The sequence below is a fragment of the Panthera tigris genome, chromosome A2, assembly GCF_018350195.1.
Source record: "Panthera tigris isolate Pti1 chromosome A2, P.tigris_Pti1_mat1.1, whole genome shotgun sequence".
Classification (NCBI taxonomy): Eukaryota; Metazoa; Chordata; class Mammalia; order Carnivora; family Felidae; genus Panthera; species Panthera tigris.
Window position 1 is genome coordinate 53,932,606 of NC_056661.1, and position 14,642 is coordinate 53,947,247.

The window sequence follows — 14,642 nt, forward strand, 5'->3', positions numbered from 1 at the left end:
TTATCGGTGTAAGGGTTTCTCTCAGATTTATACCCACAGTGCCATGGGGGGGTGTGTGTGAATCTATCTTTAGTTATGTTCGATGTCACTGCATTGCTTTCTAGAGTGGCTATCAGCTTACCCTCCCAGTGGCTATGTCTTTCTTCATGTGCTGGACACTCAGCATCTATAGATCTAATTTAAATATCTGTCATTCTACCAGGTGTGCAATAACCACCTCATCCTTGTTTTAATTCACCTCATCATTTCAAATGGCTGCAGAGTTTTCTGCAGAAGGGAGTAGTTTAGTCAAGCCTCCAGTGATTCATGTGGAAGTTCTCTCTTTTTTTTTTTTTCTTTTCTAAATAATGTAGCAATTGTTTCTTTTCTGACTACTGCACTTCTAGGACAGAGAAGTGCAATTGCTGAGTTCAAGGGAATACCTTTCCAAAGCAGACTGCACCCCAATTTACACCCTTAGCAGAGGCACTGAGGGCCAGGCTCCCTGCATCATTGCCTGTGCTGTCTTCAATTTTAGTCAATTTGATGGGGAGCTAGTATCTCATCATTGTTTCAATTTGAATTTTCCTGAATGCCAAGGAGGTCGAGAATATTTTCTTGGGTTTATTATCAGCCTTTCCGGTGAATTGCCTATTCATATTCTTTGTCCATTTTATCAATGGTTATCCTTATTTGTGGAGACTTGCTAGGTAATTTTATTTAAAAATTGCTCATTCATCCTTCAAAATTCTTTCTTATAAAACAAAACAAAATAAAACAAAACAAAAGGAGGCCACAGGTTGATTTGGGGGTGTCAGCTCCAGGCAAACCCCACCAGTGGGCCTCCAACTTCTTGATAAACCAAGGCCAGCAGTGGCCTGGGAACAGGAGCAGCCCTGGAGCAGGTGGGATTGGAGGCCTCAGTGGGCGCCTCCCCAACCCAGGTGTGCCCAGTTCCCCATCAGCATCTCCAGGCCCCGTGGAGTCAGAGTGTGCAGGAGGGATCAAGCATCTCAGCACCCGTCATTTTGCCATGGGACCTGAGACACAGAGAAGTCAACTGACTCATATGAGGTCACCCAGGAGTGGGTGGCTCAGCTGGGGCGTCGGCACACAGGCAGGGTTGCAATGCCCCATCCCAGCCCTCCTGCCCCAATCAGCAGCTCAGAGCCTCCCAGCCCAATCAGGGGCTAATTGGAGTGGTGGGGCCGGGCTGTGGATATATAAGAGGAGGGGGCAGGCCTGGCAGCCTCATGCCTGGGGAGGGGGTCAACTACCTGCATCTGTGTCTGCATCTACCCGTGCAATGGCCCCTGGGAGCATTGCCTCCAGTGACACCTCCACCTCCTCAGCATCCTTGACCTCCGCAGTGGGGTCATCTGGGCTGTCTGAGTCTGAAAAGCCAGGTAGGCAAAGGGAGGTGGGGTCCTCGTGAGCTGGTTCCCTGGATGTTCTGGACCCTCCTCTGTCATCCAGCCTCCGCTCCTGGCCCCGGCAACCATCCTGGAAGCCGTTTGAATTTTCACCTGCTCATTTGGCAGAAGAGCTGATGCCAGAGTTAGCAGGGCCAGGTACAGCCTGGGGGCTGAGGCTGGCCCAACTCCAGGAAAGCGGGCAGAGCGGGGCCTCTCCAGCTGGAGCCCATTTTCTTTTGGTGGGGAGGGTGGGTGGCCGGCCGCAGCTGCAGGGCAGCTAGTTGGAGGGACATTACATTTGATGCAGAGCCGGGCCTTGAATTCAGGGCTGCATCCCAAGTTTCAATCAACAAACAATGCCTCAATGTTTCTCTGGATATAGATAGGTTCATTCCCTCCAGGAGCTCCCAGTCTGATGAGCTAGACTGCCTCACTGATGGATCCCATTTGATAATAGGGCATGCGCCTTAATGTCAGGAATACAGAGGGCTCTAGGAACCCAGAGCAGTTGCCGACCCACTCTGGGAGATCAAGGAAGGCTCTCTGGAGGAGGCAACCCCTGAAAGAGGGTTAAACCTCATCCAGGACAAGAGGGTGAAGCAAGAGAAGCATTCTGAGGATGAGTAAATACTCCTTCAGAGGAAAAGTTAGAGGGTGGGCCCCAGGTGCCTTGGAGCACACGGCAGAGTTGCTCATCCTGGCTTGGGAAGTCAGGGCGGTATATAAATCATGGTGCTGTGTGGGCCTTAAAGCAAGAACTACCTGATGACCACGGGTGACAAAGGCCAACCAGGCAGGGGGAAGAGCATGGGCAGAGGCCCAGAGGTGAGGGGGCTGGGGGAACATCCAGTTGTTCACAAGCCCTGCTCTGGCCAGGGGCAGAGTGGCATCACAGGAAGGGGTAGCCTCCCAGGCCTCAGCCAGGGCCTTGGACCCTTACACTGAGGGCCAGCAGGAGGTGAGGGATATGAGAAGAAGGCTGAGGCCCTCGGGGTGGGGTGGCGGAGAGAGAATCCCACAAGGAAGGGGTGGAGTGGTGTGGGGAAGGGTAGGGAGGTCCAGGAGGTCGTCCAGGTTCTTGCTTGGGTGTCTGGGTAGGTGTGGTGGTGTCATTCCTGGGGAGAGAAGATGGAGGACAAGTTTGGGGAAAAGCTATGACTTCTGGTTCTCCCAGGATGTAGCAGGCATTGAATGATGCGTAATAAGGAATTGAATTCAGCCGCAGGGACTGGGGACAGAGGAGACTTGGGGTGGCTCCCTGGGACAGGGCCTGGTTTGGGGAAGCTGAGGAAGGGTTAGAACACTTCCCACAGGCCAGGCTGGAGGACACTGTAGCTGGGAGGGTACAGATTCCCTAGGGGCTCTATGCCCACTACACAGATGGGAAGACTGAAGCGAGAAGAGAGTGAAACTCCCAAGGTCCTGCAGGTGGCTGACCAGGGACTCCACCCATTCACAAACTTTGGCTTCAAAATGAATATTCCCAGACACTGGGCTCTTCGTGGCCAGGAGACAGCAATGGTTGAATTGGATTAGGTCTCTACGTTTGCTTGACATCTAGAGTCTCTGGGTGTGTTGTTTGTTTGTTTTTTTCTACTTCGATATGTGTTTGGGGGAAAATTATATATTTATGTGTATTTAACTAACTGATTCTCTTTAAAAAGTCTTTAAGTTTTGCAAATTGATCAGAAACCAACATTTCTCTTTTTTTTAATTTAATTTATTTTTTAAATTTACATCCAAGTTAGTTAGCATATGGTGCAACAATGATTTCAGGAGTAGATTCCTTAATGCCCCTTACCCATTTAGCCCATCCCCCCTCCCACAACGCTCCAGTAACCGTCTGTTTGTTCTCCATATTTAGGAGTCTCTTATCTTTTTGTCCCCCTCCCTGTTTTTATATTATTTTTGCTTTCCTTCCCTGTGTTCATCTGTTCTGTGTCTTAAAGTCCTATGAGTGCAGTCATATGATATTTGGCGTTCTCTAATTTTGCTTAGCATAATACCCTCTAGTTCCATCCACGTAGTTGCAGATGGCAAGATTTCATTCTTTTTGATTGCCGAGTAATACTCCATTGTATATATATACCACATCTTCTTTATCCATTCATCAGTTGATGGACATTTGGGCTCTTTCCATACTTTGGCTATTGTTGATAGTGCTGCTATAAACATGGGGGGGCATGTGCCCCTTCCAAACAGCATCCCTGTATCCCTTGGATAAATGCCTAGTAGTGCAATTGCTGGGCCATAGGGTAGCTCTATTTTTAGTTTCTTGAGGAACCTCCATACTGTTTTCCAGAGTGGCTGCCCCAGTTTGCATTCCCACCAGTAGTGCAAGAGAGATCCTCCTTCTCCGCATCCTCGCCAACATCTGTTGTTGCCTGAGTTGTTAATGTTAGCCATTCTGACAGGTGTGAGGTGGTATCTCATTGTGGTTTTGATTTGTATTTACCTGATGATGAATGATGTTGAGCATTTTTTAGTATGTCAGTTGGCCATCTGGATGTCTTCTTTGGAGAAGTGTCTATTCATGTCTTTTGCCCATTTCTTCACTGGCTTATTTGTTTTTTGAGTGTTGAGTTGGATAAGTTCTTTATAGATTTTGAATACTAACCCTTTATCTGATATGTTATTTGCAAATATCTTCTCCCATTCTGTTGGTTGCCTTTTAGTTTGGCTGATTGTTTCCTTCACTGTGCGGAAGCTTTTTCTTTTGATGAGGTCCCAATAGTTCATTTTTGCTTTTGTTTCCCTTGCCTCCAGAGACGTGTTGAGTAAGAAGTTGCTGTGGCTGAGGTCAAAGAGGTGTTTGCCTGCTTTCTCCTCGAGGATTTTGATGGCTGCCTATCTTACATTTAGGTCTTTCATCCATTTTGAGTTTATTTTTGTGTCTGGTGTAAAAAAATGATCCACGTTCATTTTTCTGCATGTTACTCTCCGGTTTTCCCAGCACCATTTGCTAAAGAGACTGTCTTTATTTCATTGGATATTTTTCCTGCTTTGTTGAAGATTAGTTGGCCATACGCTTGTGGACCCATTTCTGGGTTCTCGATTCTGTTCCATTGATCTGAGTGTTTTTGTGCCAGTACCATACTGTCTTGATGATTACAGCTTTGTAATACAGCTTTAAGTCTGGGATTGTGATGCCTCCTGCTTTGGTTTTCTTTTTCAAGATTGTTTTGGCTATTCAGGGTCTTTTCTGGTTCCATACAAACTTTAGGATTGTTTGTTCTAGTTCTGTGAAGAATGCTGGTGTTATTTTGGTAGGGATTGCATTGAATATGTAGATTGCTTTGGGTAGTATTGATATTTTAACAATATTTGTTCTTCCTATCCAGGAGCATGGATATCTTCCTGTGTGTGTGTGTGTGTGTGTGTGTGTGTGTGCCTTCTTCAATTTCTTTCCTAAGCTTTCTATAGTTTTCAGCATATAGATTTTTTATCTCTTTGGTTAGATTTATTCCTAGGTATTTTATGTGTTTTGGTGCAATTGTAAATGGGATCAATTCTTTGATTTCTCTTTCTGTTGCTTCATGGTTGGTGTATAGGAATGCAACTGATTTCTGTGCATTGATTTTACATCCTGCAACTTTGCTGAATTCATGGATCAGTTCTAGCAGTTTTTTGGTGGAATCTTTTGGGTTTTCCATATAAAGTATAATGTCATCTGTGAAGAGTGAAAGTTTGACCTCCTCTTGGCCAATTTGGATGCCTTTTATTCCTTTGTGTTGTCTGATGGCTGAGGCTAAGACTTCCAATACTATGTTGAATAACAGTGGCAAGAGTGGACATCCCTGTCTTGTTCCTGACCCTGGGGGGAAAGCTCCCAGTTTTTCCCCATTGAAGATGATATTAGCATTAGGTCTTTCATATATGGCTTTTATGATCTTGAGATACGATCATTCTATCCCTACTTTCTTGATAGACCTTCTTGAGGGTTTTTATCAAGAAAGAATGCTGTATTTTGTCAAATGCTTTCTCTGCATCTATTGAGAGGATCACGTGGTTCTTGTCCTTTCTTTTATCGATGTGATGAATCACTTTGAGTGTTTTACGGATATTGAACCAGCCCTGCATCACGGGTATAAATCCCACTTGGTCATGGTGAATAATTTTTTTAATGTATTGTTGGATCTGGTTGGCTATATCTTGTTGAGGATTTTTGCATCCATGTTCATCAGGGAAATGGGTCTACAGTTCTCCTTTTTAGTGGGGTCTTTGGTTTGGAATCAAGGTAATGCTGGCTTCATAGAATGAGTTTGGAATTTTTTGTTCCATTTCTTTTTTTTTTTTTTTTTTTTTTTGGGAACAGTTTCAAGAGAATAGGTGTTCACTCTTCCTTAAATGTTTGGTAGAATTCCCTTGGAAAGCCATCTGGCCCTGGAGTCTTGTTTTTTGGGAGATTTTTGATTACTAATTCAATTTCTTTACTGGTTATGGGTCTGTTCAAATGTTCTATTTCTTCCTGTTTCAGTTTTGGTACTTATATGTTTCTGGGAATTTGTCCATTTCTTCCAGATTACCCATTTTATGGGCGTATAATTGCTCATAATATTCTCTTATTGTTTGTATTTCTGCTGTGTTGGTTGTGATGTCTCTTTCATTCTTAATTTTATTTATTTGGGTCCTTTCCTTTTTCTTGTTGATAAAACTAGCTAGTGGTTTATCAATTTTGTTAATTCTTTCAAAGAACGAGCTTCTGGTTTCATTGATCTGTTCTATTGGTTGTTGTTGGTTTTTTTTTTTTTTTTTTTTTTTTTTTTTTTTTTTTTTTTTTTTTTGGTCTCAATAGCATTGATTTCTGCTCTAATCTTTATTATTTCCCATCTGCTGTTGGTTTTGGGTTTTATTTGGTGTTCTTTTTCCAGCTCTTTAAGGTGTAAGGTTAGGTTGTGTATCTGGGACCTTTTTTCCTTCTTTAGGAAGGCCTGGATTGCTATATACTTTCCTCTTGTGACAGCCTTTGCTGCGTCCTAGAGGTTTTGGTCTGTAGTGTTATCATTCAGAAACCAACATTTCTAATCACATTTAAATCAGGTTTCATATTAAGCCACTTTTATGCACCTTATACTGACTGACAGCTTCTCACCCCTTGATCCTATTTTCTTTGGCAACTTAAAATATCATAGCTAATTGAGATATCTCCATAATTCATGTACCATACAATTCACCCATTTAAAGGGTACAGTGGGTGTTAGTATATTCACTGCTGTGTGTTTCTCTCCACAGGCAATTTTAGAATTTTTTCGTGCCCTCAAAAAGAAAACCTGTGCCCAATACAGTTCTGCCCTTACCCACCCACCATGCCCAGTCCCTGGCAACCACTAATCTACTCTCTAGGATTGTCTCATTCAGGAAATTTCCTGTAAATGAAATCCTATATAGTATGTGACTTTTTGTGACTGGATTCTTGTACCAGCATGATTCCGAGGAAGTACTTCATTCCTTCTTTTGGCTGGATGATATTCCACTTCATGGTTAAAACCATGCTCTGTTTATTCAATTCATTAGTTTATGGACATTTGGGTTGTTACTCTGTGGCTATTGTAAATAACGTTATGAACGTTCACGTACAAATTTTCATTTGAACATATGTTTTCATTTATCTGGAGTATACATACCTAGAAGTGCAATTCTCCTATAGCTTTTATTTATGAAAACTTTCAAATGCATGCAGAAGTAGACAGAGTGGTATAGTGGCTCCCATCTACCACCCACACCACTCCCTTCCCTATGTGCCCATCATCCAGCTTCAACACTCACCAGCTCATGGCTACTCTTATTCACCTACTATGTTATTTCAAAGCAAATGCCAGATTTATCATTTCATCTATAAATAGTCCAGCATTTATCTTTAATTTTTTAAAACAATTTTTAATTGTGGGATGCCTGGGTGGCTCAGTTGGTTGAGCGACCAACTTTGGCTCAGGTCATGATCTCATGGTTTGTGAGTTTCAGCCCCGCATCAGGCTCTGTGCTGACAGCTCAGAGCCTGGAGTCTGCTTCTGATTCTGTGTCTCCCTCTCTCTCTGCCCCTCCCCCACTCATGCTCTGTCTCTCTGTCTCAGAAATAAACATAAAAAAATTAAAACAAAACAATTTTTAATTGATATACAATATTTTATTAGTTTTAGGTGTATAACCTAGTTATTTATATGCATTATGAAGTGCTTACCATGACAAGTGTAATTATCCTCTGTTACTGCACAAAGTTATCACAGTATTATTGACCATATTTTCTATGCTGTACATTACACCCCCATGATTTATTTATTTCATTACTGGCCATTTATACCTCTTAATCCCTTCACCTATTTCATCCATTTCCCTGCTCCCCTCTGGCAACCACCAGTTTGTTCTCTGTATTTGAATCTGTTTCCATTTTGTTTTGTTTAATTTTTTTATTTTCCACATGAAGGTGAATTCATACAGTCTTTGTCGTGCTCTGACTTATTTCACTTAAGCATAATACCTTCTAGGTCTATCCATGTTGTTGCAAATGACAAGATTAGGGCTGAGTAATAGCCCGCTGTATCTATATACCATATTTTCTTTAATCCATTCATCTCTTCATGGACATAGGTTGCTTCCATATCTTGACTACTGCAAATAATGCTACAATGAACATAGGGATGCATGTATCTTTCTGAACTAGTGTTTTTGTTTCCTTCAGCTAAATACCCAGAAGTGGAATAATGTTTGAGGAACCTCCATACTGCTTTCCATAGAGGCTGTTCAAGTTTGCATTCCCGCCCCCCCACAGTGCATGATGGTTTCTTTTTCTCCACATCTTTGCCAATACTTAGCTTTAATTTTAGCCATTCTGACAGGTGTGAGGTGCTATCTCATTGTGGTTTTGATTTGTACTTCCCTGATGATCAGTGATGTTGAGCATCTTTTCATGTTGGCCATTTGTATGTCATTGGAGAAAATGTCTATTCAAGTCCTCTGCCCTTTTTTAATCAGATTGGGGTTTTTTTTTGTTATTGGGTTGTAGGAGTTCTTTATATATTTTGGATATTAACCCTTTGTCAGGTATATCATTTGCAAATATCTTCTCCCTTCCAGTAGGCTGCCTTCTCATTCTGTGATGGTTTCCTCAGCTGTGCAAAGCTTTGGTTTTCTAAAAGGATTTTGTTTTCTAAAAGGACTATTTAATTCTTTGAGTGAATCTTTTTTTTTTTTTTTCAAAAATTTTTTTAACGTTTTATTTATTTTTGATACAGAGAGAGACAGAGCATGAACGGGGGAGGGTCAGAGAGAGGGAGACACAGAATATGAAACAGGCTCCAGGCTCTGAGCTGGCAGCACAGAGCCCGACGCGGGGCTCGAACTCACGGACCGTGAGATCATGACCTGAGCCGAAGTCAGCCGCTCAACCGACTGAGCCACCCAGGCGCCCCCTTTGAGTGAATCTTTATGGAGCTCCTGGTGTGTGCCCAGCCCTATGTCAGTCACTGGGAGACAGTGTCCAGACGAGGAGCACTCCCTGCCCTCAAGCCTCACTGGCCGGTGGGCAGTAGTGCTGACTAGGGCTGCATTTGATCCCCCAGGTCCCTTGCCCACCCACTGTGGGGCCTGGCTGGTGCTTGGCGAGTGCTCTGCCAGGCATGTGTGTTACTGATTCGGACTGAGGGTGGCCTGGGCTCTGGGTGACGCCCTGCCGTCCATCTGTAGGCCTGAGCCATAGTGGCATCCGAGGGCCACGCCGTCACCCTCCCGTGCTGCGCATGGTTCTGGAGGCGCTGCAGGCCGGAGAGCAGCGCCGGGGCACCTCGGTGGCGGCCATCAAGGTTTACATCCTGCAGAAGTACCCAACGGTGGATGTCCTCCGGCTCAAGTACCTGCTGAAGCAGGCCCTGGCCACCGGCATGCACCGCGGCCTCCTGGTCAGGCCCACCAACTCCAAGGCCAGGGGGGCCACTGGCAGCTTCAAAGTGAGCCTGCTTGGGCTGGGAACAGGGTTGAGGGAGGTCACAGTGTGGGGGAGCTGGGCCCCAGGGTCTGAGCTTCAGTCCCAGCTCCTCCTCCCTGGCCTCTGTGTGCTATTCCCCTGCCAAGAGGCCTTTCTCCTCCTGTCTTCTCTCTGTGTTTTTTCCTGTGTCTTCTCAGAGGTACCTTCTCCTCCAGGAAGGTTAGGGCCCTGCCCCATCTAAGACCCCCACAGGGCCTCAGTCCCTGCTTTGTCCACCTTCATTCCCCGTCAGGTGTGTTCAGTGACCAGGGACCATCTCAGCCATGTTCATTTCTGGGTCCTTGGAAGAGCCCCTTCCTGGAATTCTTCACCACAGATGAGGCACATCCAACCATGGGCTCTAGAAGGTCACTGTTGGGTGTGTTCCCCACGCTCACTGGCTCCAAACCCCAGGTCTCCAAACCAGAGCTGGCACCTCCCTGGGCCATCACATCCTCCTCTTTCAAAGGGGAGGGTCCCAGAAAGGAGCCATCCAGGCACACCCAGAGCTGAGGGCAGATTTGGCACAAAATCAAGCCCCAGCATGGTGCCACCAGGAAAATCTCAGGGACCCAGATATGGGGTCTGTCTTATCATTTCTGGGCCCCAGCACGTGGCAGTTGCTCTAACAGTAACTGTAGAACATTGTGGAATTTTCTCAGCATACCATGTTCCAGTCCCTGTAGGTGGCTGAGGACAGGAAGTCCCTCAGAGAACTCCTGTGTGGAGGTCAGAGCTTGGATACAAGCCATGCCAAGGCCAGGTGCATAGGGTATGGGGAAGGGGAGCAATACGGGGCACTGGGGTTGCATGTGGCTGGGTTAGGCTGCAGGGCCTGGGAGCTAGTCAGGGAAGTGGGCTGAGGGAGGGGAGGAGGCAGGGAAGGAAGCCTGGTGTGTCATGTAGTTAGAAATGTGTGTATACTGAGAGGGGATTTGTTTCTGGTCTTCACGGTAATGGGGAGCCATAAGATTTGGGGGGCAAAGGGAGGAATGCCCTTAGAGGCAGGCTCTAGAAGGACAGAGACCACCTGTTTGCCAAGAGCCTCCCCAACTGCCTACTGGTCACTCACTCCCTGAAGGCCCCATTGTAAAGATGGGAAGACTGAGGCCAGTGGGAAAAGAGAAGACTTCCTGAGTTGCACAGGAAGTTAGGAACTCTGAGCTATCAGACTTGGAAGGTCCACCCAAGGGGGAGAAAGGAAGCGGCAGGGAGGCATGGAGGTGTGAGGCATGAGGTGGGGGATGGGAAGGAGAGTCAGAGCCACAGAGCTGGGAAAGTGTGTGGGTTGGGAGGTCATGGATGGGAGATTCATAAATTAGCATCTCAGAGGACTGGAGTCCGGGCTCCTGGTCGGTGCTGTGCGATTTACTCCCAGGAGCCTGGCTTTGAGACTTCAGGTGCAGGGTAGGGGAGCCCACCTGCACCCTCCTGACACCCACCTGGGCAGGAGAGAAGAGAGCCTAAGGTGGGTCTAGGAGACTCAGGTCCCCCAGCTCCTAAATGGCCACAACCCTCCCTGGAAGGGCAGTGCAGGGATAGAATGTGTCTTCGGCCTCAGGCATTTTGGCCGTGGTCCTGCTCCCCATGCCCCTGACCACCTTCTCTACCCCCTCCCTCTTTTGGAACAAGGCATTCTCTCTGAGCCTCATGTGGGATATAGGGGTATGAGACCCTGAGACCTCCTGCTCTCCATTCTACCCCACTCTCTCCTCTACCAGTTAGTTCCCAAGCACAAAAGGAAAGCCCAATCTAGGAAGACATCCACCATGACAGCCCCCAGGAAACCCGGTGAGGCCAAGGAGAAGGGTCCCAAAAAACCAAGGGAGGCAAAGAAGGACCCTCCCAACCCAGGCGAGGTGAAAAGGGGACCCAAGAAGCAAAGAGAGGCGAGGACAGGTCCTACCAAACTGGATGCAGCCAAGGAGAAGGCTCCCAAGAAGGGCAGCCAGACCAAAGACCAAGAAGCAAGACTGAGTGAGGCCAAGAAGGCCTCCCAACAGCCAGACAAGGCCACGCAGGACCTTCCCAGTGCCACTGGCCCAAGAGGAAAGTCAAAGGTCAAAGGCAGAAGGAGCAACCAAGGTAGGTGTGTGAGTGGGGTGAGAGGAGGGCCTGGGCACAGGGATTTGTGACAGCCATTGGATGTGAGGTAGGACGGAGGGAGAGGCCTGCTCTGGGGAGGGGATTTCTTATCTAGTAAATGTGCCTGAGTGCTTGTCTTGACCTGGAGAGTTGGAGAACCCATGGTAGCTGTGGAGGGTAGGCTTAGGGAAGGGAGAACCCAGAGAGAGGAGGAGACTGACTCCTCTGAGAGGAATCAGGGGAAGCTTCCTGGAGGAGGTGTCCCAGGGAGGACAACAGGCTGCACAAAGGCCAAGAGGCATGAAGAGGGTAGAGCTTTTGAAGAAGTGCATATAGTTCGATGTGCAGCGTGAGAAGCAGAAGGGAAAGACTGTGAAGGGCAGCTGGGAGTCCGGACTGTATCTGGAGGACAAGCAATAGCCATGGAAGGACTTTGGGGAACAGCTAGGGTACAGGGTATTGTTTTATTTATTTATGTATATATGTATGTATGTGTGTATTTAAAAAAATTTTTTTAACGTTTATTTATTGTTGAAAGAGAAAGAGTGTAAGCGGGGGAGGGGCAGACAGCGAGGGAGACACAGAATCGGAAACAGGCTCCAGGCTCTGAGCTGTCAGCACAGAGCCCGACGTGGGGCTCGAACTCATGAACTGTGAGATCATGGCCTGAGCAGAAATTGGACACTCAACTGACTGAGCCACCCAGGCACTCCCAGGGTATTTTTAAAAATGTTTCACAGCTGCCACGTGGAAGACAGGCTAAAGACTAGAGGCTAAGAAAGACCTGTCAGGGGTCTTTATTGTGAGTGAGTGCAGAGTAGGGGGTGTCTGCTTGGTGCCTTGCTGAGGGTGAGGGATTGTCTTCCACAGTCCAGTCAATCCCGCCGCACCCTCCCCCCACCCACCCCGCCAACCCGTGAGAGATGTTGTTATCCCTAGTTTGCAGACTAGAGCACCCAGGCTCAGAGTGGTCAAACAATTTGCCCCAGGTCACAGAGCCTGTGAGTGACAAGGTGAGGACAGGGGTCCCTGAACCTTCTGCCCACCAGCAGCTCCTCCAGAAAGGGGTCCTTCCCACATTTCCTCCCTCACTCTCTGACAGATGGTGAGGCCCACAGGAAAACAAAAGCTGGGAGTCAGAATTCAAAATCCACGGTCCCCAAGGTAAGGTGCCTGCATGACTCCCCTGGTCTGGGTCTCCGTGCTGAGCAGGCCAGAGCATGGGTGTCCCGCTGGAAGAGACTGTGGGGCAGGGGGTAATTTGCTTTTGTACAAAGCCCAGTTCACTGACTTTTGTCCAGCCCTCTAGTGTTCTGAGGATCATCCTTCCCACTTCACAAGTAAGAGACAGGCTTAGAGAGGCGGGGTCCCTTGTCTAAAGCCACCCGGAGCTGGGATTTCAGCCCTATTCTCGTGAGTTCTGAGCTATGTGTGAACCCTGCCCGGCTCTGTCATCTTGCCCCTGGTTTGCTTTCTTATAGGACAAGAATAGTGCTGCTTCTCCAGCCAAAAAGAAAGAAAACAAGGTCCTTAAAGAAGTTGTTGCCTGTGGGGCCAAGGTGGGGCCCAAAGCCAAGGCCGCTGCTCCTCCCAGGGCCAGTGGGTCTAAGACAGTGCCTGCACCCCTGGCCAGGAAGACAGGGGCCCCCAAGGGCCCGAGAAAGCCCGGCATGCCCACCAAGGCCTCGTCATCCAAACTGGCCAGTAAGAAAACAGAAGCTGAAAGCTAGAGCTGGGGTGGAGAGAGACTGAGATTCTGCTCGAGTTTTTATTTCCCAAAAAACCATTACTCTATTTATTTCATTGTAACCTATTTATCAATAAAGGTGTTTTTCCCCTCACAAATTGGTGTGAGGAGAGGCTGAAGTCCAAGGATTTGGCCGTCTGGGGCTTGGGCCCAGGTAGGAACTCCTGTCCTGCAGGGAGACAGGTTGTACAATGTAAAGGGTTCAAGACCTGTGGAGGCACAGAAAGGGTGTTAAACCCAGCCTGATATCTGGGACTGCTTCCTGGAGGAGGCAGCTTTTGGTCTTAAAGGATGAGCAGGAGACAGCTGAGGGGAAGGATGCTGCAGGCAGAGGACCCAGCATGTGAGGTGGGGCTGGACATTGTGGTAGAGGGAAGGGGTTTGTGGCTCTGAGAGGAGCATGAAGTGGGGGTAAGGGTGAGGGTTGGGGGAGACGAGGGAAGGTAGACTTTCTCCTGGAGGCAGTGGAGTACCAGGGAGAGTTATAGGCAAGGGGGGGAGACTAAAGTGGTGTGTGTTCAGAAAGAGCCCTCTGGCTGCAGAGAGGTGGGTTTGAGTTGCTGAGAGCAGCCAGAGACGATTCAATGCCTAGCAGTGCCCTGTTCTAATCAGCAGAAGGAGGGGAGAAGCAAAGGCCTGGCGGTGGGAGCATGCTTGACAGGCTCAAAGAGCTGGAGGAAGGTCCGTGTGGCTCAAGTCCAATGAGGGGGCAGTAATGGGAGATGAGGTCCAGGGTGCTGTGACATTTGTGAGACTCTTCCCATGGAGAGGTGAAGTCTACGTCCCTGCCCTTTAAATCTGGGCTCTGTGATTGCTTGAACAGTAGAATATAATGGAAAGGACATTATGATGCTTTCTGGGCCCAGATCTTAAGAGACTGGCAGCTCCTACTCCCTGTGTGTAGTGTTGGTTTTGGTTTTGGTTTTGGTTTTGGTAGTTGCCCTTAGAACTCCACCACAATGCTGTGGGAAAGCCCAAGCAGCCAGTGGAAAGGAACAGAGGCATCCCAGTTTTCAGCCCCAGCTGCAATCCCTGACCAGTTTGCCAGTCGTAGGAGTGTGCCCCCTTGGATCCAGAACTTCTGGCTGTAGTTAGCTGCCTCGGTTGACACCATGGCCGAACCCTGTCCCAATTGCAGACGCACAGGCAACGGACAGTAGTGTCCCCTTATCTGCGCTTTCGCTCTGTGTGGTTTCATGTACCTGTGGTCATCCATGCTCCGGAGACAGGTGATCTTTCTGACCTATTAGCTGAAGGTCGATAGTCATCTCATGCTACGTCAGGGTGCCTACGTCATTCGCTGACTTCATCTCACCACATGGGCCTTTTATCATCTCCCATCATCACAAGAAGTTATTTTGAGAGACAACATTCACATAATTCTTATCATAGTATAGTATTATAATGGCTCTGTTATTACTTGTTGATCTCTTACTGTGCCTACTTTATAAATTACACT

At 47.5% G+C, this 14,642-nt stretch overlaps 1 protein-coding gene across 1 annotated transcript; it reads left to right on the top strand.

The window, feature by feature from the left end:
- Nucleotides 1–1,285: 1,285 nt before the first annotated feature.
- On the top strand, nucleotides 1,286–13,302 carry LOC102953060 (histone H1.8). The gene is made up of 5 exons (XM_007075430.2): nucleotides 1,286–1,385; nucleotides 9,075–9,334; nucleotides 11,073–11,436; nucleotides 12,539–12,600; nucleotides 12,918–13,302. The coding sequence occupies exons 1-5, from the start codon at nucleotides 1,286–1,288 to the stop codon at nucleotides 13,164–13,166; spliced, it is 1,035 nt and encodes a 344-aa protein (XP_007075492.1). The 3' UTR covers nucleotides 13,167–13,302.
- Nucleotides 13,303–14,642: the final 1,340 nt, after the last annotated feature.

Excerpts from the sequence above, each read along its gene's own strand:
- LOC102953060 (XM_007075430.2), top strand. The coding sequence starts at position 1,286 with ATGGCCCCTGGGAGCATTGCCTCCAGTGACACCTCCACCTCCTCAGCA. Across the intron at positions 1,386-9,074 it reads GTCTGAGTCTGAAAAGCCAG|GCCTGAGCCATAGTGGCATC; the intron begins GTAGGCAAAGGG and ends GTCCATCTGTAG. Across the intron at positions 9,335-11,072 it reads GGGCCACTGGCAGCTTCAAA|TTAGTTCCCAAGCACAAAAG; the intron begins GTGAGCCTGCTT and ends CTCCTCTACCAG.